Source organism: Poecilia formosa, unplaced genomic scaffold (genome assembly GCF_000485575.1).
Source record: "Poecilia formosa unplaced genomic scaffold, Poecilia_formosa-5.1.2 Scaffold694, whole genome shotgun sequence".
In the NCBI taxonomy this organism is placed as follows: Eukaryota; Metazoa; Chordata; class Actinopteri; order Cyprinodontiformes; family Poeciliidae; genus Poecilia; species Poecilia formosa.
The window spans coordinates 1-26,580 of NW_006800633.1; the positions used below are offsets into that span (position 1 = coordinate 1).

Genomic DNA, 26,580 nt, shown 5'->3' on the forward strand with positions numbered 1-26,580 from the left:
ATGATGGAGAATAAAACATGTAGGGTTGAGGCTGTGATTAGGTCCAGATGTTTCCTGTTAGACCTGCTGAGCCTTTTTCTGCACCCTGGTGTTGTAAAGCGATGCCTGGTTGTAAATTTGATTCAAAACGAGGCAAGTTGAGTCATGAGGAATAATTGTTAGTCATATGTTGTGATGACTGATGACATCTTTTTGTTTTGTTTTGGGGTTTTTTCACAAAAGGTCAGCAAACGACATGGAAAAAGCTGCTTTGTGGCTGTAAATGAAGGTCTGCCCTTGTGAAGACTTTTCAAACATATTATAGTAAATCTATAAATAATTTGGAAATGCAGGATTTTCCTGCATTTCCAAATTTACATGTATAAATTACATGTATACTTTGTTTTGTATACATGTAATGAGTCAACAAATCAACAAAAACAGGATTGTCTGTATAAGGCCTGCAGCATAATATTTTTTCTTTTTCTATAGCTTTTAGATCTGAAAACTGGTTTTATATCCTTCCACTTTGAATAGAAATTATTCACTTGTGCACATTATGATTTGTTGTCCTTGCATCTCCAAACGCATATGAACATTCCCACCCCACTCACTTTGTGCTCAGCAAATGACCCACGCTTCCTGTAGACTTCCGTGTAAAATCTTGAAACCGTAATCTGCATCTTCCCCATTCTCCGCTTGTAATTTTCCTTTCTCCTTCCCTCCTTTCTTTGTTTTTTACTCTTTTATTGCTCTCCTAGTTCCTCCTGCCCTCTGTGGCTCCTGTCTACATCTACAGACTCTGCTCCTTTCTTTGACTTTGACACCTGCCTGTCTACCTTTCCTCATTTCTCCAGGTGAGTGTGTGCACATGAAATGGCGCATGTTCCTGTTTAGCATGGGCTTGCTTACTATTAGGGATGCACTGATTGCAGTTTTCTGGCCAATTCCAATTATTTATTTGTTTATTTATTCATTTATTTGTCTGAAAAGTTGATAAATATAGCAACAAAGATGCTAAGTTGGCAACAGTGGGGTGACTGATTACTAATCATGCCCTTCTTGTCTGTCAGTCAGCCCTCTCTCATGTCAAAAGTGAAGAATATTTGTGTTTCCATTGACCATACAACTGCGCAATTTGAGATTTTGAAAATAAATTTGCTCAATAGAAACACGGCAATTCTGAAAAAAAAAAAAAACTCGTTTTTCAATTGAAAAGTTTTGGTGCTGGGATGGTGGTGTTTTTTTTGGCGGGGGGGGGATGAATCAAAATTGGTTTATTTTGAAAAGCAGCAATGAAAACACCTTTTTTGCATCAGACAAGCCACATGATCAACAAGCAGATGTTGCCACTGGTGCAAGCCACAAAGAAGAAGACAAGAAGTAGTTTGAGGATAATGGTGCAGCATTTTCATTGACAATGTTCTGCACACATTTGTAATGGAAAGGCAGCTATGGCTGATTTTCAGACTTTAGCAGAGAGCGAGAGATGATTGGTGGAAAAGATCGATTCGTCACGAATCGGCCTGTTGCCGACCTCCCTCCCAAAATGAAAGAAATCGGCACCAATTTATCGGCGCACCCCTTCTTACTATGTTGCTTTTTTCATGCAGCATGTGTCCCAGACAAGCCGTCTCCATTTTTGTTCCTCACAGAGAAGTCGGAGCTAATTTAAATGTATCTTGCTGCTTCACAGGTGGTTTATACCTGTGTTTACGCTGAAGGCCACAGCTGGGTTAGAGGGGAAAAGCTGCAGGTTTTTGGGGGCCTCATCATCTCTGGAGTCCCGTCAGGCCAAGATATTTCCCCTCTGTGATTGACTCCAGACAGGTTTGTAGCTGTAGTTTATGACGGGACAGAAGAATGTAATAGAGCTCATGTTTAGGTAGTTGTGTATGTATATACGGTAGCATCGCTGAATGCTACCGATTTAAAGTGTCTCTAATGTGGTGCTTTAAGCATTTCAAGTTTTATAAAATATGATGTGTTTATTTGAAGAAGCTGCTGGGTGTTTGCATACCATTAATGTCTTAATCAGTCTGTCAAATCCTCGGCGTTCAGCTGGTCGCTCGTGATATGCATGGTTTTATTGAGGGGACAAAGAGGACTTCTATCTGCGGATATGTTGACACTTATGCTGAACCCGACTGTATATCAACCAGATGAAAAATTAACTCAATGCTGCATTGTGTTAAATATGGTTGGATCTGAACGTTTAGACGTTTAATCAAGATTTTACCTCATTCTCAAACTCCTAAGCACGGTTTCATTTTTATTACTCCTGTCACCAACGTACATATGTTACAGGGACCGGTTTTTCTCAGAATGGCAGAGGAAAATGTAAGAAAAAACCTCCAGGCTGCTCGTTAAGACACAGATGTTCAGTTTCCATCTTTTCAATAAAATGCAGCACAAGCCTGAAAGAGGGCTTTACTCACCCGTGTCAACTCTTCTTTTTACATGCAAAGTAAACAATGAGCTCATTTTGATGCTCAGCTCCAGTGTTTTTGTAGGGCTCTGGCTCAGTAGGTCGACTCGTTTCATCCACCCTTGGGTGAGATGCTAAAGCCCCGGCTGATGGGCAGTCAGACATGGCAGCTCTGTTTTCCATTTGTGTTTGCGAGTGTGTGGGTGTGTGTGAAGCAGAGATGGGATTGGAAACAGTTTGCAGTATATCAGGATGATCAAATGGGATTCTTTGAACTTTTCTTATGTCACCAGGGAAACATGCTTCTTTTTTTTCTGTGGTTAATTCTGTTTCTATGGTCCACGACAGGGAGTATTCAATTTAAAAAGTTGTTGAAAGACACAAGAAACAACAGCTTCCTGTAAATGTCAGCTTTAATATCTGTCTAGTCTGTTATTAGACAAAACTACTAAATAAAGTTGTCACTTTTTGGGGGGAATCCTTTGTCTGAAAATCATCAACTCTGCATCTGCTACATTGCTGAATAGAATCCAATATACTTTTTATTTTCCTTCCAATCTTTCTGTGGAGCGACAGCAATCAGCCTCAGTGTGATGATTAAAAGATTTAAGGAACGCCAACACGTCTATTTTCCCATGCCAGGGTGCTTTTCATCACTGCTTCATCCCAACATGTTTTCCCCTTTAAAGCTGCAGACATCTGCAAATGCTTAAAATGACTGCAGAGCGTGAAGATGACGACAGTCAGGAGATCCCACAGATCATCATTCAGCCACAAAGAAAAACGTCCTCTGGGACTGCAACTCGCTGCTTAGCTGCAGGAGTCCTGAACATTTGTTTATCTTTTACTTTAATTTCAAGTAGTTAAAGTTGACTTGGAGTCGCTCTGAAGTGAGAGAACGTGACACGTTTCATGTCAACACACAACAGCGGGAATACTTGTTGATGAATGCTCGGCAAGCCCTTTTTTCAAAAGCAGACATTTTTCTTTTTGGGATTGCTTTCTGATGGCTCTGCTTCTGCTGTAACTTGCTGCTGAAATGAAGTCGCCAGTCACAGTGAATTACACACTCTGAGTTGCTCATTTTTACAGAAAAACGAGTGTGTGATAGAAATAGTTCTTATGTAATCTTAACATGCCGTAAATATATGTGTGTGGAGGGGGTTTATATTTACTTTAATGGCGCTGCTAAGTTGCAGTGTCCTAATAAAGTTACTTTTGAACCATCGACTTTGAATGCTAGCATGACAGGAGAGTATATCACAGAGACATAATGAACTCTACATGATAAGTGCTGGAAAACCAGAGGCTCAACTTGTTCTTGCAGATATTATTCATATATTTAAATCTTTTGTCTCTGTAAAATTGCAAAACTGTTCACACCAATTTAGCTTATTCACATTTTGTCATCTTACTTGAATTATTTGAAATACACAATTAGCAAGAAAGTAAAACATTTGAAAACTGTTTTTTTCTGTATTCATCCTCTTGTTGTCTGATGAACCTAAATAAAATCCAGCACAACCATTTTTGTTTATTCCATACACATAATTAAAAAAAAGACATGGACGTTTGTGGTTGTATCCTGTCAGAATCTGAATGCTTCTTTTTAAATTAAGTTTGTGTCATGCAAACACTTTTCTTGCATCCTTATCTATTAATGTGTGAGATATATTGCATGGGAATCTACCAGCGCTGGAGAAAATCAATGTCCTCACAGAGTTCTAACTGGGTCGTATCTGAATCCAACAGAAGTCCAATGTTGATCTGGAGCCCAAGATGTCGCTGGCAGAGAGGATGAAGATCCTCAAAGACAAAGAGGAGCAGTGGAAGAGCAAAGGCAAAGGAGCAGCCAATGACTCGGTTCAGTTCACGGTGGCTGGACGAATGGCCAAGAAAGGTAGGGTGCTTTTACTTTTATTCATTTGCTGTGCGGCTGTATCCTTAAGCCTGACAGGCATATTGATGAGCAGTGTCAGGCACTGCAATTTGCTTTGCAAACGTCTCTCTGAAGGAAAAATGCAAATAAAACCGTGCAGAAAACTTTCAGGAAAACAGACAAAAGCTCAGTAGAAACTCTAATCCAAACAAAGATACGAAGAAAGGCAACATGTTACCTGAGCTACCGCAACCACCAACTGGCACAAGCTGCTAATATTGTAGCTCTTTGAAAAACCAGGAAAGGAATAACTTCCATGTCGTGTGGCTTCAGGTCTCGTGTCCAAGGACGAGCCGCCTATCATCACTCTGAAGAAGTCCAACGCCACGCCTGTGAAACCACATGAAGGTATTGTCTGGGATTCAACTGTAATGCTTTTGTTTCTTAAACCTGGTCTTAGTGGTTTAAGGAGACTGTTTAGGCGCCTCAACCTGCCTGCTGACTTCACATGGACTGACTAAATCTCTCTGTCCACCGGGCAGAAATCTCCACTAGGACTGACGTCAAAGTGGAGGGAGATAAACGTCTCGACAAGTTGGAGTCCTTCCTTGACAAACTCCACAATAAAGGTACAATCTGTGCTGCTATTTACTTTAAATGTTTATTTTGACTCTGTCAACAAAGCATGAGTTCACTAACACTCTTAGGTATCAAAGCTGCTAACTAAAAAAATGAGTTTTGCAAACGCTAAAGCACTACACCAAAACGGTATGTAGCGGAAGCTAATGCTAAAATTATGACTTTAATTCAAATTATGTCTGCACTTGAAAGACTACGACCTTTAAGGTCCAGTTTAATTTTGAAACTATAATTGACATGTTCTATAATTCCTTTGGACATTGTTTTTATGTTCAAACATTGTTCTCTGCTGTCTGACTTTTATTTCTTTCCTGTGCGTCTCTTGTTTTAAATAAAGCTACTTAGAAAAAAATGGAGAAAAACGGAGGAAAGAAGAAACTTCTGTGTAAACAGCACTTCAAAATAAGAGCATGGATATTGCTGTTTAATTACTTGAAGAATTTCTCAGCCAAGTAAATTAGCAAATTTTTCCAGAAAAATAATTTCACTAAATATTTTTAGTTGGCTAGCACTAAATGAAAAATTAGCCCCACTATTAGCTAACAGAACAGCAGCTTTCTGCATGCACTGATATGAATGACTAGATATTTTTAATATATTGTACAGCCCTAATTTATTTTATTTAAGAAGGCCGCATATTGCTCTTATTTTAAACTATGCTAAGTCATGAGCATTCACCAGCTAAAACAAATAAATTCCTTCTCCTACTTTACTAAGAAAATCAGTTCATTCTTCCTGTTTCCTGGCATTCTTCATGGGCTCTGTGGGATTAGGTGTGGGCAAAGCCAAGTCGTCCACCATCGAGGTGACGGCAGAGATGGAGAAAGAGGTGATGACTCTGGACGACGATGAGACGTTTGGCAACTTCTACAAACCTGTCTCCCCGTCCACTCTCCTGGAGTCCAGCGTGATTTTGACTGAGGAAGACCTGAGTGACATCCAGGCTGATACACCAAAGTTAGTTTAAAACAATCCCATGTGTCTTTCTCTTTTGCCCTGGTGATATTTATCACCTCTGATGCGTTAGGAAATATTTGCTTCCACTTTTCCAGTTTTGCACTAACACAGTTTTGCTGTCCATAAGTGTTAAGAAAGCAAGATTGTATTTTCTATTTAATATAAATAAAATACTTCTTTGTTGCAATTCGCCTCCAGGCTGACCTCAGCGGTAGCAGAGCACAAGCGAGCGGTGCGACCAGCCAGAAGGAATCAGGGCTCCAGGAATCCCCTGCGGGCTCTCGCTGCCCGTAACGACATCCGGCAGGTTTACACCGAGCAGAGGCTTAACGTGGCGTCAGTGGAGACCAAGAGGATTCAAGTTGAGAGGAGTAAGTCTGCTCACATTTCCCTAAAGTAAATAAGATATTTACCTAGAGCAATCCGGCAAATAAGCTGGATGACAAAGCAGTGAAGACGCTCTTCTGGATTTTTCCACGTTTAGCTTCTCTTAATTTTCACATCCGTGAAACTTCCTGTGACACTACAACCAGAAAGCTCAGCTTATGAATGGGATTTTGTCTGGTAGACCAACACAATATGATGTAATTGTGAAGTGGAATAAAAGAGATTACTTTTTTTTTTTTTTTTTTTAGAAATAAAAATCTGAAATGTGTGGCCTGCATTTGTTTTCAGCCTATTTTACCCCAATACACAATCCCACAGTGTAAATGCAGCTGTTCTGTGAAGACTTGGAGGTTGATTGGAGGATATTGGATACGAAGGCGCAGGCTGGTCTGTGAGCTATGGAGGATTTTAAAATAGTCATTTCACATAACATCCCATGCTTTGAGGATCTCTGAGTCCTGCTCATCTCAAAGGGAAAGAGGATGGCCCAACTACAGACAGCAACACATTGCCGTTCACCTAAACTGGGACACAGGAGCAGCTACGTTGCTAATGTTAGCTCTGGAGGAGCTGCATATATACACAGTGAGGAGCTGCTGGGAGAACAATGACTCGAATGCAGACCACAGTTTTAGTTTGACTAAAAAAAAATGTTTTCCTTCATATTTATGCTCAGGTTTGTGTTGGTCTAAAGTTTGTAATTATAGTGTGACAAAATGTTTAAAAAAAGAAAAAAAAAGCCAAAAGGATCTGACTGTACTTGTTCGCATGGAAACTGAAAACATGTATTGTGAAAATGTTGAAGCTGGAGACAAGTTGGGTGTATTTAAAGATGATGTGGTCAGCTGCTGGACACTTTCATGCTACGTCATAGGTTGTTTGCATGTCTGCACTCTGTTGCTCTGCAGACTACTCTTGCTTCAGCTTTTCACTTGAGGATGTGGGCAGGATTACAACACGAGCGTTGTCTAATGTTGCTCACATGAACCAAGTAATACGAAAGCGTGACTCATCTCTAGCACTTTCTACTGAAGTATTGTTGATGCTTTTTAGTCATACTATGAAATAATATCTTTGCCTAAAGCGCAGAAATGACTTAATGCCTGAAAAGAGGCACTACTGTTGGTACAATATAATAATCACGTCTTTGTTTTATTTCGTTTTCTTTCCCCACAAAGTGGCGAAACATTCCAACTTGGCGGACGTGGCGTTGGCCGGGCTCGCCAGCAAGGAGAACTTTCGCAAGGTCAACCTGCGCAGCGTGAAGTCCACAGAGGTCGTGACCAACAACAGCGCCGTGCCTTTTCACAAGCTCATGCTTATTCGCATCAAAGGTCAGAAAACACAAGGGAATTCTCCGTCTCTCTGCATGATGCGAAACATTAACGGTGTCCACAACTTCATAAGAAAAATGACTGGTTTATTTTGAAGAATCAAAAAGAAGTTACTTTTGTAATATGCTGGTTAAAGTTTGTTTTATTCAGTCTAGAAACATTTGTATTTTGAGAATTTGTTTGTCTTCTGTCCTTCCCTCAATCCTTTATTGTGTCTGCCCTTTTTTCTGAACTTATCTCCTTCTATGAACCCTTACGTCTTCCTTTCCCTGCCTTGTGTCCTTACTTGTACTTCGTTCCTTCCTCCCAGTGTCTAGTATCTCCCAAAACCACATTTAAACCTCTTCCTCCCACCGTAGAAATACCTACCACAAATTCATTTTGAAAATGGCCACAGACGACTGACAAATCTGTCGTTCTAAATGAAAACCGTTTCGGGACCCCTGGTTACGGAAGTGAAAGCTGCTGCCGTCCGCAGGTCGGAGGCACATCCAGGTGCGCCTGGTCGAACCGACGGCGCGCTCGCTGAACAGCGGGGACTGCTTCCTCCTCATAACCCCGAAGCACTGCTTTATGTGGAGCGGAGAATTCGCCAACGTCATTGAAAAAGCCAAGGTACGGAAGCTCACACTGAATCAAACGCTTCAGAGTTCCCCAGAAGGGGGTTTTCACAACTTCTGTTGACATGTTTAGACAGGTAGCAGTTCACCTGGTGAATCATCTCTATTAAACAAAACAAGGTCCTGCTGTGGGAAAACCTGCTGGAACATTAAGCAAACAATAATGCTTACAAATCTCGTATTTGTTCTGTTTTTCAAGCTCCTGGATGTGACTGCTTTAGGCTTTTCAATACAATAGCAGCTATGTTCTCAGTCGCTTTATCATTTCTACAGATGTTAGAAGAACAATGCGCAAAATGTGAGAACAGTTTGACCAAAGCCTTGTTGTTTGTATTTGCAGTCTGATTCTGTTTTATTGCATGCAGACTGTCTGCTGAGGAGAATGCAGCAGAGCCAGTCCAGGTGCAAAAGTCGAATGGAGCCACTAAAGGCTGTCATCAGGTTTAACATTGCACAACATAGCATGACATACGCTGTGCAGACTTTATAATAGTAGTTTGTAACTCATTCTACTGATTATGCTGCTAAACCCAGATTTCTGACTTTGAATGAAAGGCATTCTGGAGACTCTGAAGCTGCTGATAAGTTCCAGCATTTTATTTATTTTTATGGGACGCTGTAAGTCGGCGCGCAATCATTGCACAATCTGACATGCCTCAGACTGGTAGCAGACTGTCTGGCGCTAATCTAGGACAGGATTACGTCCTGCGTGGAGCACTTTGAAGATACCTGCAGTAAATCCTCCATTTATGCACATATATGATGTGTTGCATGTGCTTCTTTTCGGCCAGGCATCAGAGATGGCGTCTTTTGTTCAAGCCAAGCGGGACCTTGGCTGCAAGGCTCCCCAGGTGTCCGTGCTGGAGGAAGGCATCAACACTGAAAGCAGATGGGCCAAAGAGTTCTGGAGCCTGATAGGTGGAAAGACTAAATACAGAGGTATGAAAGTTTTAGATGAGCAGAATAAGTAGACGGGTGGTCCCATTACTGACATACTGCATCTGTGCGCGTGTGTAACAGGGGCAGGGGACCCAGAGGAGGACGAGCTCTATGAGAGTGGGGTGGTGGACTCTAACGGGGTTTACAGACTCCAGGGAGACAAACTGGTGCCTCATGAAGATGCCTGGGCCTCCATCCCCAGTGTGTCTCTGCTCGATTCTAAAGAGGTAACGTCACTAACAAACATATCACTGTTAGAGATGCACCAATCAGTCAACCAGAGATCAGAATCAGGAGATTTTCCCTTGATAGATCTGCAGGTTAGATGCTGAATTATCATTTTTGGAGGTAATTCTTAAATTAATTTTATTATCATTCATGAAGTAGATCCAAAATCTTAGGTTTACACAGTTAAAACCAAATGTTTACGTAAACTTTCTAAAAATATCCATTGTCGGTCATTTAGGATCATCAGTTGAATGAATTACTTCTACCACCTTTATAACTAAATTAGTGCAATACTTCGATTCCCAACTTCAGAATCTCTCCTCCTTGCTCCCTCCCTCCACTTCCTGTTTATTTCCAATTTAAAATAGACACAAAATTTCTGTTTACCATTCTGTTTCTGACACGCTGCAAATAGAAATAATTTTGGCAATCCTAAATTATTAGGATTGCCAAATAATCCTATTATTATTTGGATTATTTGGCAATCCAAATGAGAACCTGTGTTCTCATTTGGAACACATGAGAACCTGCGTTATTTTATTTTATTTTATTCACTACAGGGACATCATTTGACATTTAGTCCCCTCTTCATTTCCTGCTGGGTGTATCAAAGAGCCTTTTCTTCTTGGCCTTCATCACCTGAATTATTCAGAATGAGACAAAATCCTGAATCAGAATCTGACATGAGAAGCCAGATTGTTGCATCTCCATCTCCTGATCGTCTTTATCGCCCATTTTAAATGTTTTCTGCCGTTTCTGTAGCTAAATTAGCTTTTCCAATCTTCTTTTCTCCTGCTAAACCCACACACCAGGTTTTAGTCTTTGACTTTGGCAGTGAAGTGTACGTATGGCACGGAAAAGATGTGCCCTTGGGTGACAGAAAAGTAGCTGTCAAACTGGGCAAACAGCTCTACAGCGGCAGCTACGACTACAGCAGCTGCAGAGTCAACCCTCTGGATTCCTCCTGCAATAATACGGACGTACCTCAGTGAGTATGACGAGTTAACGACACCAAAGGACAAGATTAGATGATGACTTCTGCTGCTCGCCTTTGAGTTGTGCATAAATATGGAGAAACGTCTGCTGCATTGTTTCATGTCTATTTGGTGCCCCCTAGTGGTTAATCTGCTCCAGCACAGCTGCACACACACTTGGCGGCATGTGTGTTGTAGTAAGTGTGTTTGTGTGTGACCTACAGGAAGGGGGAGGGGCGTCCCAGCTGGACTCTGTTCGGCCGGCTGTCAGAGCACAACGAGACGTCGCTGTTCAGGGAGAAGTTCCTGGACTGGGCCGAGCGGAAGAAAGAGGAAGCGGCTCAGGCAGAGGAAGTCAAGGTGGGTGAGACCGGAACGAGAGTCACCAACCGTACCGGTCATAAAGCTGATTGGAGTCAGTCAGTGTTACCGGTTCATGGTTCGTTTCCCATCGTAGCCTGATCGGCTGTAGACATCAGGACACGTTTTGGTAAATTAATTGTAATAAATTACAGTTCTAATTTTCAAATGCTGTTTTAGACGGAAAGCATAAATAATTTTGCTAACAATGCATAATCAAGCTCGAGTTCTTTTTTGCTAATTTGTTAGCATAAAAATATCAGTATTAAATTTAATGTAAACACAGGGCGATTTTATTGTTATGTCATCATGGTTGCAAAAGTTAATAAATGAAAATATCAAAAATGAAGGACATTAAATTTAGCCAATTAAATGTCCTTAATTAAAATTAAAAATCCCCCCACACCCTCAAAAGTAGAAAAAGCAGAAAATGTGGAATATCGTATTTAAAAAATAAATATTATCATGAACACATTACCACATATTTCTAATTGCTATTTTTTTTTTCAAATAGCAATTAGAAATATCTTTTAATGTTGTATTTTTTTCCCCCTCCTTAAGATGGAAACTAATTATTTTTTATCAAGTGTGTTTACTACATTCATCATAGAAATAAATTCTGTGTATTTGGAAACATTTACTTTATATTTTTCAATGTTGAAATGATCTGCCAGAGAAACTGTAACTTTTTCATCACTTTTAAGAGATTATTCCCTTAAAGAAGCTCCTGTATATTGTTGAAGAGTTATTTTGAAGTTAATTTTGAATTATTTTAAGTCTACTAAGATATTTGCTGCATTTTTTTTTTTTTTCGAATATGCAGAAACAAAACAAGAACCAAGTATTTTGTTGTTGTACTCAGAGCCCGGATCATTCCACCCTGCGCTCCCCGCTTGACTTGGAGCTGCAGCCGTGCGACGCCAAAGCGCTGCTGGACAACGAGGCCGACCCGGTGCGGACCGTCCTGGAGGGCGTGGACGTGCAGCGAGGCTACGGCCTGGTGAAGACCGAGGACGGCAGGCAGGCGGAGCTGGCCACCGTGGCGGTGGAGGCGTGGCACATCAAGGAGCACGGCGAGGAGGAGCTTCCCGAGGAGAGCGTGGGCCAGCTCCACGAGGGCGACGCCTACATCATCCGCTGGAAATACTCCATCACCACGCTCGGTGAGTCGCGTGAAAACGAGTCGAGCCGTCAGAGGGGAGAGAGAGCGGGGCGTCTGATTCACCGGGTCACGCTGGCTTTTCTGACTTGTCTCAGTCGGGAAGCGGCAGAAACCCGGAGAACTGAGCACAGCGGCTCCCGGCAGAGAGAGGACGGCGTGTTTTTTCTGGCAAGGCCGGCACTCCAGCGCCAGCGAGAAAGGAACGTCGGCCCTGATGACCGTGGAGCTGGGCAGCCACCGGGGGTCACAGGTCAGCTCATCACCAAGTGTCAATAAAAACATCCAAACACATGATGCCTCCTCCTCTGAAATGTTCAGACTTCCATATGCTTGTTTCTGATTGGCCGGTGCAGGTGTTGGTGACTCAGGGTAAGGAGCCGCCATGTTTCCTGCAGCTCTTCCAGGGAGGACTGGTCATCCATAAGGGCAGCAGAGACGATGCTGCCAGCAGCTCAGGTACAAACGGGTCACTTCCTGCAGCTGACAGGGCTCCTGCTCAGGAAAGCATCGTTTGATTTCAGGATTTTTCCTGTGTAAACCCAAGATTTAGATTTTCTTGCTCCTGTCCTTGCTTCCTTTGCGTCCTTCTTTTCTCCCTTTATTCGTTTCTCATGTTGCTCTTTCCTCTAATCTATAACTTCTTTCCTACTTTCTCTCCTTTATTAATTTATTTCCTTTCATTCTTTACTTCCATCCTCTGGTTTTCTGCAAGTTTCTTAAATAAAACCCACAATTGCAGCTCATTGTGAACTTTTGTGCTTTTTATTTTAAATAACTAACAGCTCTTCCTGTTTCGTTGAACTTTTCCATAAAAACACCCAGGAAGCTCTCGGCTGAGCTCCCATATCCTGACTGCAGTAACACCCTCTGCTTGCTGCATCCAGGTGGCTGGAGGCTGTTCTGCGTGCGCGGCGAGGCCGAGGCCGAGGCCTCCCTGGTGGAGGTGGCGTGTGAGCGTGCCAGCCTGCGTTCCCGTGCCAGCCTGGTGCTGCTTAACGCTCAGAAAGCTCTCCTCTACCTTTGGCACGGATGCAAAGCCCATGCAGACGCCAAGCAGGTGGCCAAAAGAGCAGCAGACAAACTGAAGCAGAGGTAGGATTTGGGATGAAACTGAAAGGTCTTCACAGCCTCACTGTCTCCTGAAGGGAACTCATAGGTCTGCCTCTTCCTCAGGTGTCCCTCAGAGCTGGGACTGAACAGCAGCAGTAAGCTGAGGGTGGAGGAGGTGGAGGAAGGCTCTGAGCCGGCAGAGGTTTTGAATGCTTTAGGCCCGCAGGACAAGAAGGCTTACGACTGTATGCTGGAAGGTAAGAGGGGTGGGGGAGGTCGGTGCGCTGGTGGCGAGTTAGCAATGAGCTAAATGGAAGACGTGTGTTTGTTATCAAGATCCTGGAAAGTACAACTACACCCCCCGCCTGTTCCGGCTGAGCGCCAGCTCTGGGATGTTCGGATGGGAGGAGCAGCTGTACTCAGCCAGGGTGACGGAGGGCGTCATGGCGATGCCCTTCCTGCAGGAGAGCCTCTACTCCGCACAGCAGCCAGGTAACGCTCCAACAGCTGCACATAGGTATGGCAGGCAGTTTTAGCATAAAATCAGCTTCACCACACGTAACAGTCCAGATATCGGAAATTGGTTCATGAATAGATGTATTGGTAAATTCAGATATTTTTAATTATATTCTGACTTGTATAATCAATGTCATAATTTATATGGAAGCTTTAATGCAAGATATCTGCAATTAATTATATCCTGAAACGTATATTTCAGATATCAACAAACTATGACTAGACATAAAGTAAATTTAACAAATGTAATTGTTTTGACTAGTCATATTTCTAATTAAAGATATCTTAAATGTATTTTTATATGGGAGATATAGAGACCTGTAAAGATGAATTGGATTAATCAGTTATGAAAAATCTGCAAAATGTGCAAATTATTTTTATCTGATTAATCGTATCAAATTAAATAATGACTAGGCCAAATTTAATTAGAAATATCTGTAGCTACAAGTTTGACTAGTCAAAATTAATTTGAAGATATCTCCGAACTATTCAGAGATTTCTTTAGACAGATTTTCTATTTGAGATATTTTGAATTAACTGGTCAGAGAGATTAAATCCATCTTATGTTGAAAAGGACTTCCAGAGATATTTCAACATTTTTAAACAATATATAAGCAAGTTTTTATTTTCTGTGCTTTAGTGGGTTGTTTGTTCCTCCTGGTCCTTGGTGTTTGCGTTAACTCTCAGGAACCACAAACAGGATTGACCACATGCCTCCATATTGGAGGAGCAATTATTAGAAAGACAAAAAGGAACATTCCTTGTAACATTAAACCTGGGAGCTCTGTAACTTTACCTCCTAAAGTTATTCCTAGCCTGACTTTCATGTACTTTGTTTACAGCAGCTGTTTTTAACCGTTATCCGTTTCTGCTGGATTCCTTCTTACGGTTTTTGTTCTCATTTCTTCGTCAGCCTTGTTTCTCCTGGACAACCGCATGGAGGTGTATCTGTGGCAGGGCTGGCAGCCGGACGACACCCAGAGCACCGGATCTGCAAAGATGCGCTGGGACAGCGAGAGGAAGTGCGCCATGGAAACCGTGCTGCAGTACTGCAAAGGTTAAAGTTGACACACACGTGCATTTTGGCCCTTTGGCTCAAGTGACTTTTTAACTGTAAATGTGCCAAAATGCAGAAGTCATCCATTTTTTTTTCCTGGAATAAATTCCCTTTCCAAACAAAAAGGCTGATTTCATTTGGTTTTGTTTAAGTTTTTATTTTTGTCAGCAGTTTTGGCTCAATATAATAAAACTTAAACTTTTAAACCAAAAATAAACATTTCGGTTGCTATTTTCTTGCCGACTTGCAGAAAAGAACCCCCGGCGCCCCCCTCAGGCCTACCTGGTCCTCGCAGGCTTGGAGCCTCTCACCTTCACAAACATCTTCCCATACTGGGAGAAAAACACCAGCATCACTTCTAAGGTCACTAACAAATACATCCTCGTCATCCTCCTCCTGTGTTTGTGAATGTTTTATATTAAGTGTGTGTGTGTGTGTGTGTGTGTTTTAACAACATGCAGACTGGAAGCTCCAAGAGCAAAGTGATCCTGGTGAAAGAAGCTCTGTCCAAACTGAGCAAGCAGCAGTACTCCATCGAGGAGCTGACCAGGAAGCCTCTGCCGGAGGGAGTGGACCCGCTACGGCTGGAGGACTACCTGTCAGACCAGGACTTCAAGGTACCACACCCCCCACTGGGCTCAATGTGTGTGTGTGTGTAAGAGAACCACGTTCTGATTTCTGTGTGTCCCGTTTGTTTTCCCGCAAGACGCTTTTCGAGATGAGTCGCGTCGAGTTCAACGCCCTGCCAAACTGGAAGCAGCAGAACCTGAAGAAGAGCAAGGGTTTATTTTAAAACTCTACACACACTCTCTGTTGTTTTTTACTCTTCTTTGCAGCTTTTATTACATTTTTATTCCTTGTTTTTTGTTTTAAAAAAAAATTGTCATATGTAAAAACTAAAAAATTTAAATGTACTATTATGTGGTTTTAATAACTTTTGTCCCATTTTACATTTTAACCAACGATTATGTGCAATTAATCTTTTCCCTTCACACTATTATAAATATGTAAGATACTGTTAATGTTTGTTGAGGTTTACTCAGATGTGTTAATTATTGTTTATGGTTTAAAACCTTTTTTTTTTCCATTTGAACTGAAGGAGCAGGCTCTGTCAACAGGGGACAAGACTGCTCAAAACAAACCAGATTGGCTCAAACCAATCTTTTTGCTTATATAACTAACTTTTTAACAATCTATTTTTTACTGTTGGACCAACTAAAACACTTGTATTGTTTGGTACTGAATATTAACTCTTTATTTGGGCTCTTTTTGACCTCCTTCTGGTTGTTTGGGACCAAAACTAAGCCGTCTGTCTTCATATACCATTTGTTCATTTTTTTTTTTTTTTTGAGCGCTTGTCTAAGTTTGGGTAAAATCTGAACTTTAGAAGCGTTGCATGTGTTACATTGTGACTATGAGAGAATGTGAGTAAGAAACTGCTGCATAAACTTGCCTGTATTAGAAAACTCAGTATCTGTTTTTTTGTGTTGAAACGCCACATAAAAAACTGCCGGTGAGGTTTTAGTTTTGTTTTTTGTAATGCTCTTTTCATTTGTTTCAATCTGTTTGTGATAAATTTGATCTGTATTATTGGTCAGGTTTGGGAATGAGATGATCAGTATTTCTTTTAAAATAAAAAAATATATATATGTATAACTTGGAAGTGACTGTTTTTATTCGAACATCTACTTATCACAAATATTCACTCAATTTATAAACTAAAAAGATAGTTCACTGTTAACATTGATCAAAATAAGAGAATCAGATTAAATTCAGAAAGAAATGTCTTTTAATGTTGCTTTTTTTGTTACACCGATATCCTAAATGCAGAAGAAAGTTGATTTCATGAGTTAATGGAGTATATCCAAACACTGCTTTGAGGCAAGTCAGCAACTTGAAACACATGAACAAGAACAATTGGAAAGCTGGCTAAATGGAAGTTTTAGTTTTGGTAAAAAGCTGCGTATCTCCAGACATTTCCAAAGGCGGAGTGAGGTTTCATCTTGCATGTTTCTGCAGCTGTTCAGATAAAGTTCCTCTAATACACTTAACTGAAACATTAAGGCTGCAGCCTGGAAAACAAAAAGCTGAAATATTCTGAAACTTAAACTTCATTAATTAGCATTGTTATGACCTATAAACTCTAAAACACCTAATATATGATTATCGTTCATTGGTAAATTATAATTTCCATCCATTTTGTTTTTCTGTCAAATGTAAAGAAAAGAGTTAAGAATATAATTTGCAAACATTTATGCACTTATGCCATCTTTTTTTTTTCTTGTCCTGATTTTGCTGCTCTGTGATGATTGTAGAATTGTAATGTTAATGGAAGATGTGCAGAACCGTTTTTCCCCCGTAGGAAGTTAAAATAGATGTTTTCTTTGTTTTAGCCGCCAGAGGGTGCTATTTGCCCAGCCTTTTAGCTGTGAAACTTTTTACTTGAAATCCGTGAAGCCTTGCAGACCCATAAATCATTAACTAAAATTAAAACCTGTAAGACAAATTAGATACCTTTGTTTCATGAATGCAGTGACTGATTATGAATATTGCTTGCTTCATGCATTGCAATAGCTGTTTTAAACAGCACCTGTTTATTTAGGAATGCATGTGTAAATCCAACTGCTGGGGTGTTTTTATGCAGCTCGTATGCACACAATGTGGAGGAGCCTTATTTAAAAATCAAAGAGCCGCCCCTCTCTCCGTGTCCTCATGTCTTATTGATGCCAACAGGCATGCAGAGGCAAAGTTATCCACACAACAGATGGCACGAGCCAGTCGGCGCTTCCTCAGAACAGCGACTGGGCGGCCTGTTTGTTTGTTTATCGTGTATCAACTCTGCCCTGCCAGCATTAATCATCTGCATCACTCTGCCTCCCGCCTCAGGTGCTGCAGCGTCCCTACATGTGGAGACACAACGAAACGGCCAACGCAAGCCACATCAGCTGGACGACTCTGTGCTGGTGTGAGATGAATGAGTTGGGACTTGCAGGATACTTAAGTGGTTTCATCAGGACTTCAAATCCTGCCTGAAAATGAGCCAGAAGATTTCCTGGAGGTGCACTTTACCAAATCATTTTTTGTTGTTGTTTTTTCCCCCCTTATGGATAGATGCAGCTATTTCTAGTAAGTGAACATATTACTTTAAAAAAATGCAACATTTTCTGTTTGAGAGCACATTTCAGTGTTTGGAATAACTACTCATTTAAAAGCTAATGATGAAATATTACAAATAATCAAATCTCATTCAGTAAATTGAAACCCAGTAGAGAACCTTTGGGATGTGGTGGAACATAAAATTCACATTATGAACTAATATGCAGCGTTTGTAATATTCTGTCATGTAATTGTGGACCAAAATGATTGAGGAGCGGTCCTGAAGCCTACAGGAGCAGTAGTCAGGTGTTCCTAATAAAGTGGCCAGACAGTGCATGTCAGCATAACTGTGTCTCCCTAAAAGTACATAAAAAAAGAATATAACTTTTAACCCAACATTTAAAAACCAGCCTCCAAGTGAATGTGAGAGAATTGAAATCTGGGAGTCATATGGGATTACAAATTTTTAACTCACAGCAGTCGAGAAATATTTTCATATCACAGCCAGCAAAAAGTAGCATCAGCAACTGGGCGGTGATACTTTTAAATTTGCAACTTTTCCAGAAATCCCCTCTAGTAAACGGACCAAATGGACAAATTTTGTTTTCCATGCCTGAGCAGCTCTGTGCATGGTGTGAATTTAGACATCTGCCACATTGCGACTGCCAGGAATCAGGAGGGACCTGGGTCTCATCCCAGAAAGACACAGCAAATGCCCAAAACACGAACCGAAAGACATGAAAACAAAGTTAGAGCCTTAAAACCATCCGGTCCTGAACGGCCAATGCAGAGATAAAAACGGAACTGAATTAGAGTAGCAGGAAACTTCTGCAGAGAAATCACCACCAGGCTGGACTTTTTTTTATTTCGGTTCTGTGGTTTCCTCAGTAACTGCTGCTCCACAGTTATTATATTTTCATTCTTTTTTGTTTAGTTTCTTTCCATTATAAATACATGAAGAAGTGATAATTACTCCTCAGAATCTGAAAACAGCTACACAATAAAGAATCAATCTGTTTCCACATAATGCAATACATACACCTTACTCCATAGACGCCTTTCAAAACAGGATATATAACACACAAAGCCCTTCTATCTCGTTTGACTGGATAAAGATTAAAAATAAAAAGGAATCCTGGTTTCATGTGAGAAACCCATGGCCTTGAAAAATGTATTGCGTGACCTGAACGCAGCCCCCAACACGAACTGAAGGAATCCTGCAGTAACCTCTGGCTGCTTGCACACCGTGGTGTGTTTGCACTGAAGACAGTGGGAAAGGGATAATGCTGCTCATTAATGTTTCTCCCTGGCACACCTCCCAGTAGCGGTCTGACCTTTCATCTCTGCTGGCGACATGAATTTTCAGCAAGTTCTCACAGACTTTTGAACAATTACAGCAGAAAAAAAAAACCCTCACTATGGCATCCAACACATTTTATCTGAACATTCAGTAACATTAGAAGGAAATACCACCAAAAACAAGAGGAAATGAGGACTATACCTCCATTGGAATGAAATAACCAGTTTAAAGGACAGGAAAGAGTTAAACACAGAGTTAATTCAACAGAGATCCAGTCAGTCAGGGCTACTAGTTTCACAATGACCGGAAGGGAGATCAAATACGTGCGACAAGTGTCTCTATTGATTGTATTATAAAGGTCTCTGGAAGGTCCAGTCACTGGCTCATCAGCATTCCTGGCTGAAGACAAATGTATAAGTCAGGGGATGGATACTCAAAAATCTGGAAGGCATTGACCGTCCTCTGCAGTTTGGGTAAAGCCATCAGCTTGAACAGTTTTGCGAGGGAGAATGAAAGAATTTTTTGCAGAAATCAGATGTTTTTGTTGTGAAAGCCCAATTTTGTTGGTTATGATTGATTCATAAAAAATGAGCAAAACACCTCAGATGGGTGAATACCTTTTAAAAAAGCTTCTGTGGAAAGAAAGGACCAAGGAGAGCACAGCAGCAATAGCAACAATAAAACAATAAAAACAAACTGTGCACCACTTTCACTGCACCATTATCACAAATTCCTTCAAGCTCCTCTACAAAATGGCAGATTCTCCACACAGCAGGACATAAGCGGGATAAATAGGAAGTTGAGTCATATCTTATGAATCAAACTATTATCTTAAATTGCACATGAGATAAAAAGACATTGGGTACAATCATGAGGAAGTTGATTGTGTGTTGAGAGCATTAGATCTCCCTTTATTGTGCGATGAAAGTAGCCGAGTGTTATCAGAGCCACAGAAAAGCCCAGGCTACAGGTACTGAGTAATAACAGTCAGTGTAATAATAAGGTTGGGCTGCAGGATAATAGATTTTGGAGTCAGTAAATTGTGTTTCCTGTTGCAGAGAAACAAACAAACAAACAAACAAAAACTCTTTATGAAAGCCACTGCAACACTTTGATTCTTCAAAAGTATAATCTGGTCTGAAGTTCTGTGCACTTCAAAGCACAGAGTAGGGTTTTTAACATATCTTTATCAAAATATTATTAAGCATTAATTGATGTTAAATTAAAAAAAAAACAATAAGGTAAACATGAATTACCTTTACAATGAAACACTTCCATGTTTTTTGGGGGGTTTTTTCCTGGTGGATTTGATATTTTCTGGAGGTATTTGATTCATCTCCACATTTGGAGCTGCAGAATAAATCAGCTGACTGAATACTGGTGTGGTCTACTTCACTGTGGATATTTCACTCAGTGTTGTTAAACCCAGTGGCTGCAGGTCGGCCTTCAAACAGTAATATATACAGTAATATATACCCCACAGTGGAACCCAAACAGCAGAAGCACAGACCAATACAAACACCAACCGATACAAACACCACCCAAACTGAGAGGGAGGTCGTAAGTGCAACGCTTCAGAAGGTTAATAGATTTGTTTTTCTTGAAAAAAACGAAACTCGTTAGGAATTGCGACATATTTCCTCAGTTTCAAAAGGCGTCTTTTTTTATTTGAAAAATGTGACATATTCCTGGTCGTAAAATAATTGAAAACCTGTTTGGTGTAAAAACGAAGCAGAGGGTAAAAATCTGCCCATTCTGGTTAGATCATCATCAAACTGCCTTATTTTCAAGTAGTAAAGAGCTCTTTGCTGCTGTTCCAGGTTTATTTAATTACCTCACTATGAGGACACACATCTTTCTGAAGGAGTGACTGCTGCAAGTCTGTGACATGATGCAATCTCCTGGGCTTCCTTAGAAAACTTTCTTTGCAAATTTGAATAATAAACTGAACTCGTCTGCACTGCCTCTGATTAAATTGGAACGTATCCGAATTTGTCTGTCTGATTTGATTAAATTATTTTTGCAAAGTGCCAAGCAATGATATTTGTTTTGAATCGGTGCTTTGTAATTAAACTGAATTTAATTAAGATGAACAGAAGAGGTAAACTGAGGAGATAATTAGTTAGAACCTGACAGCTCAAAATGGCTGACTTGTCAGGGGAGTTGGACCAACAAATGAAACTTGATGGATACAAAACACATATTTTTTTTAATTGTTTCAACAGGCATCTTCACAAGATCTTTAACTTTTGTTTTGGGGTTGATAAATACAGTTTATATCAAAATTGCAAGACACAGAATCCATCTCCTTCCTGAACAGGAAGAGGGATTGTTTTACCTTTATATCTTGTCTGATTTCTTTAGATTTTTCCAATATGTCAAAAAATATCTACAAGTGGCCATCCAAGACATTCAAATGTTACAAATGAACCAGAAAACCTAACAAAGCCATGGCAAGACAATTTATGCTTTCCCAAACGGACTCACCAATCATGGTATTTAGAAAAATATAAATCATTTTTGTAATCTTTACTAAGATAAAACAGGAAAGTTTAATCAGATTTGATGTTACAGAGTGCAAAAATGGTTTTCTGTCTTTTTACAGTGTGAAAATATCAGCTTTCAACTGTATTTTCTAACTAATACAGCTAATGCATTATCTGACCACTAGGGGGCACTCATGGTGCTACTCCGATGACGAGACAAAGACAACGTACAGAAACAGGCTGTAGGTTTTACACTCTTCATCCCAGTATACATGCAATTCATAAAACATGCAATTCATAAAACACAGGTAAAGTAACAGGAATATTTAATGTGTGATAGAACTTCATGTTTTACAAAATGCCATTCATTTGGGATTTTGGTTGAAAAATGAAAAATACATGTATGTATATATTCAGTAATCATAAGAGTCCTGCTTACTTTGTTTTAACGTAGTTTGAACTAATGAGAGGAACTGACAGTTTTTGACTCTGATGTTAATTTTTATTTCATGAAGTAAAGCAGATTAGCAACTGTGAACCAAAACTGAAATCTAGCCACATGTGCAGAACAACCTGGTTCTTTAGATGCCCCGGACATCAGTGCAAACTGTAAGGTACGCTGTGCGAGGTTTCAGTAGCAACTCATACGCATCTTTTCTGGTTCTTATCTAAAACCGAACTCTTCACAGGACAGGTCTTTTACCAACCAGTCTGCCACATTTAACTCACAGCTGCAGATTTGTCAACTTTTGTCAACGTGAAAGATTTCAGTCGCGTTGCATCAGTTGCATCAAGCTCGATTTCTTTATTGACAAAGGAGCAGAGAATATTCCCCGAATGTCTTTGATGTTTTGCTTTTCTGCGGACAGAAATGGGTGAGGATATGATTTATTAGCGGCTTTTGTTAGCCGTCAGCAGTGACAGACAGATGACTCACCGCTTTCTGGAGCGAGCAGATTTGAAGCCTGCGTGCTCTTTTCCCAAACTGTTTGGAAGGCTGACCTCCCAGATGGGTTTGATGGTACAAACCATCTGGAACATCATGTTACTCATTATGAGCCCCCTATTACAATGCCTAGTTATTCTAAAGGGAGTGTGCCCACTACTTGTCAAGATTAATTGACAGCTCAGTTAATTCACCAAAAGCTAATGAGGGATAAGTGGGTGGTTTCTCCTTGTTGAGTCGGCTTGTAAGTATTAGGCCTATAAATACTTTAAAACACTAATTACATTTTATGTGGCGCTGCACTACCTTCAGAAATATTCATACCGTTTAAACTTTATCTTATTTTATTACAACCATGTGTTTTATTGTGCAGCATTGAGTGGACAGGACAGGGAAGGTGGATGGAGTCAAACTTGATTTTTTTTTTGTACAGTATTGACAACTTTAAAAAAAAAAAGCACTACTTTGTGTTGGTCTATCTTTAAAATTCATCAAAGTTTATGACGGTAACTTAAACTGAACTGTTAGTAGTTTCACAAGTCACTGGCACAGAAGGACCAGTTTATCTTTGATATAGATAAGTGCATTTAGAGCAGTGGTGCCCAAAGTGGGTCCTGGAGGGCCGGCATCCTGCATGTTTTAGTTCTCTCCCTGGTTTAACGCACCTGGATCAAATGATGGCTCATTGGACATGCTGAGAAAGTTGTTACTACCACCAGGGAGAGAACTGAAACAGGCAGGATGCCGGCCCTCCAGGACCCACTTTGGGCACCACTGATTTAGAGATACAGGAGGGATAAGATCCAAGGTCCATATAACCGCAGATGCTGTTTGGAGAATCTTTACAGCTATTTTGAAGGTCACAACTCCGTGTCTGACATATTTTTTGATAAAGGATAAATTGGAGAAGACAGACAGATGTGTAGTAGGGGAGGTGACCCCCGTGAGCCAACCGAAGTGACCATTTGTATTGTCTGATTTGTTCTGTCAGCAGGTTTTTCCAGGCAGCAGATGGTGCCATTTTACATTCTACATAATGAGCTCACGTGTTTAACCTACACACAGTTTCATCTGACTAAATAAGAAACCGTATCTTTCCGATCTTCCCGACACGTTCATGACACCATCTGTACCAACCAGATAAAAACCCGTGAAGAAACGGTGAAACATACACACACATCTCCCCGTGACAGTATTGACCGAAACATCAGTCGTGCTTCCTGCAGACGAAACAGGAACTGCGGATGACAGATTGATTGAAAGATCCCCCTCCTGCTCTTATCCATCATGTTGGCCTGTTTATCATCGTCCTGCTGCTCACATCGTGAGCTGGAAGGAGGGAGGAAACCCTGACCAGCGCGGCGCCCCAGAGAGGCCTTGAGCTGCACACAACTGGGGCTCTAATGCAGCTACCCTCGGGGCGATTTGCTCAGCGAGGGTTTAAGCACAGTGTTATTTACCTGACCTTGTTTTTCTGAGCATAAAGGTGTCAGATCTGCTCCCGGTAATAAAGATGACTGAATCTTCTAGGCGCTGTTGGGGTTTGAGCCGCTTCTATAATCTAATGGCAAAAGTTCTGCCAAGGATTTTTCTTAGCCTCTGAGCAAGGCCGGAGGCTGGGCAGAATTTAATCTTTTGACATGATGGGATTTCTCTAAGTTTTCCTCAGATACGTCTAAACTGATGATCCAAGAAGTTTGGGCTTAATTTTTTGCGGATGTGTTTTCTTATCACAAGCTAAGTGTTAGATGGAGAAACCTTACCTCAGGCTGTTTTGTATCTGCTGCAAAACTGGTTCACTTATATAATAATCACAATATATTATGAAATTATAGCAGCAAAGGCATAAACATTTCACCTAAGGCCAAACAGATTTGGTCTATAGTCATGATTACTCTACTTTTTAGCTTCAAACTTACAAAATTACTCAGAATTAGTTATAACCAAACCATCACAGGTTGGTAGTGTTTAGACAGAAGCACAATGACAACACAAACAGCCTGAAACCTTATTTTTTATTCATTTATAACTCTTTCAGTAAAAAACATCCCATAAGCAATCATGGATAATGATTCACAACACATAATCATCTCTATCCAGATCTGTATGTTTAAATATAAGACCATTGCTGATACTGAATCCCAGACCAATACTTAAAATAAATGCCATGAATATGATTATAGAACAATAAAGCACATTTCATTAATATCACATTGTCTACTTTAGTGTTGCAGTTTTGTGGGACTTATCTCATTCAGGTATCCATTTTTCTTGATGGATGCTTCACACTTCTACTAAAGTTTCCATAGTGACAATTTACATAAGCATCAAAAACATTTTTGTGTCCCTTTAAAAATCTATGGTCAACAAAAATGGCATCACAGCAACATTGTTTGACATTTAACCATGTACTCAACAACTACTGACTGCACTGACCACAATAATTATCTACCTACATTGTTTTCCACATGGCAAAAAAGAAAAGCGTATTGTAACCAGTGCATTTCCAACTTCCTGTATGGGTTAGCTGTGCTGCACTGCTTACATTAGCAAGTACAAAAATTTAGTTTTCACTGTATTTTTTTTTTTCATTTCTGTCCAATTCTGTTTCAATATTATAGTTAAAAACATGTTATCATTTAAGACAATCAAGAAAGACAATGATTTCTGTTCTGTTTGATTGTAAAATCCCTCATTCGTGACATCTGTGTTTCTGTCTGTGAGGCAGAAGAGAAACAAACAATTCAAATAGTTCTGTCTTGGAGAGATGTAACTTAGGTAGATATATATTAAAAAATGTTTGCATTTGATGTGTCATGTATAAAGTTATTAAATAGACGACAATCAGAAGCTCAGTTCCTGCTGTGTAGGTTCCTTTGCATCATCTGAGACCAGATATAAGCTTTGTTCATCGGTGACAGGAGGCTGACGCCCTGTGAAAATGTGTTCAAAGGCCAAAAAATGTGTTTTGTAACTGACCTATAATTTCCTTATGCTGATGAGACTCGGTTTCGCTGCTCTGCTTGTTCCTATTAAAGGATTTCTCCTGCTTGCTGTCTAATCCTTGCTAAGCCTGCTGGCTTCTTTGACACAACTAAATGGAGTTGCCCACTGTTTCCAAAGGAGTGTCCTTGTGTAGCAAAGGAAACCAAATTACCTCTGCAAGGCTGCAGGTTCTCCTCAGCCACCATTTTCTTTCTGCTTTCTTATTTTCAATCTGTCCACACACACACTCACACACACAGTGATACATCCCCTCCTACATAATATAGGAGCTGATTTATGTCAAAATGACATTGTCAGGATTGTGTCACTAAGACTTTGCTGGCATAATGAAACAATCTGAAGAAAATAAAGAGAAAACAAGAGAAATTTTCAAGAAATCATTTTCAAAGCTGATTTTCTTGTGTTTTGATGCTGTTTTATTCCCAGTATCATATTTTTGTTCACCTTAGCTTCATACTTCAGTTTACATTTATTGTTCTCTTTTAAACAGCAATTACATCAGCATAAGATATTCTCCCTGTTGAAAAATAATTAAGACCACCTACAGCAGCTTGTGTTTTTTCTAACATGTCTCAGCATATTCATTCTTATTATGAATTTTTACACTAAGCTGGCTGAACATCTTGTGTGATGTTCTTTGGACAAATTAACCAAAACGTACTTTATCTGGACATCAGGATAGAGGACATGTTTTGCATAAACCAAAGTGTTGCAGCAGGGAAAACCGTCATGGCTTTGGGACGCTTTGCTGCAGCAGTCGGCTATTAGACTCATAAAATTCCAAATGAATGTATTTTTATTTATTTATTTTTTACAAATAAATTATATAAACAACTGGTTACACAACCAAATAATATTTTTTTCTGCACTGTGCAGACACAACTTCTCCTTTTAACTAGAAGTTTAACAGTGTAACCAGTAATTATCCTGCTCCCTTTTTAGGAAACTGCAGCGGACGGGCTTACACTGCAAGCACAGGTCATCCTCATTTGAAACATGTTAAAACTGAGTGCAGTGCAGGGTGTGTGTGTTTGTGTGTGCATATGTAGAGCGTGTGTGTTTTGAGGCTTTCCTCATCTGTTTTGTACTTCAAAGCTTTGATGTTTTTTCCCAGATTAGAGATTCCCCGATGAGCCTCTGTTGTGGTTCTATTTTTTCATCGCCGTACAGCAATCTTAAAAATGTTATAATTCCACAGCATACTGTACGTATGTGTCTCCTGCGGTTATACAAAAAC

General features: G+C 40.3%; 1 protein-coding gene across 1 annotated transcript; it reads left to right on the forward strand.

Annotated features, from left to right (window-relative positions):
* Positions 1 to 718: 718 nt before the first annotated feature.
* Positions 719 to 16,165, forward strand: LOC103130911 (supervillin-like). Its single transcript, XM_007542437.2, has 22 exons — positions 719 to 836; positions 4,160 to 4,307; positions 4,620 to 4,694; positions 4,829 to 4,915; positions 5,699 to 5,882; positions 6,081 to 6,253; positions 7,448 to 7,603; positions 8,082 to 8,218; positions 9,015 to 9,162; positions 9,244 to 9,389; positions 10,203 to 10,378; positions 10,589 to 10,724; positions 11,587 to 11,887; positions 11,982 to 12,136; positions 12,240 to 12,342; positions 12,771 to 12,978; positions 13,060 to 13,193; positions 13,273 to 13,428; positions 14,366 to 14,509; positions 14,760 to 14,872; positions 14,971 to 15,126; positions 15,216 to 16,165. The coding sequence occupies exons 2-22, from the start codon at positions 4,187 to 4,189 to the stop codon at positions 15,300 to 15,302; spliced, it is 3,096 nt and encodes a 1,031-aa protein (XP_007542499.1). The 5' UTR covers positions 719 to 836; positions 4,160 to 4,186; the 3' UTR covers positions 15,303 to 16,165.
* The last annotated feature ends 10,415 nt before the right edge of the window (positions 16,166 to 26,580 follow it).

Bases quoted from the DNA above. Each gene is read 5' to 3' on its own strand.
- LOC103130911 (XM_007542437.2), top strand. From the start codon at position 4,187: ATGTCGCTGGCAGAGAGGATGAAGATCCTCAAAGACAAAGAGGAGCAG. The intron at 9,163-9,243 runs GTATGAAAGTTT...CGTGTGTAACAG, and splicing joins TGGAAAGACTAAATACAGAG to GGGCAGGGGACCCAGAGGAG. The intron at 14,510-14,759 runs GTTAAAGTTGAC...GCCGACTTGCAG, and splicing joins CGTGCTGCAGTACTGCAAAG to AAAAGAACCCCCGGCGCCCC.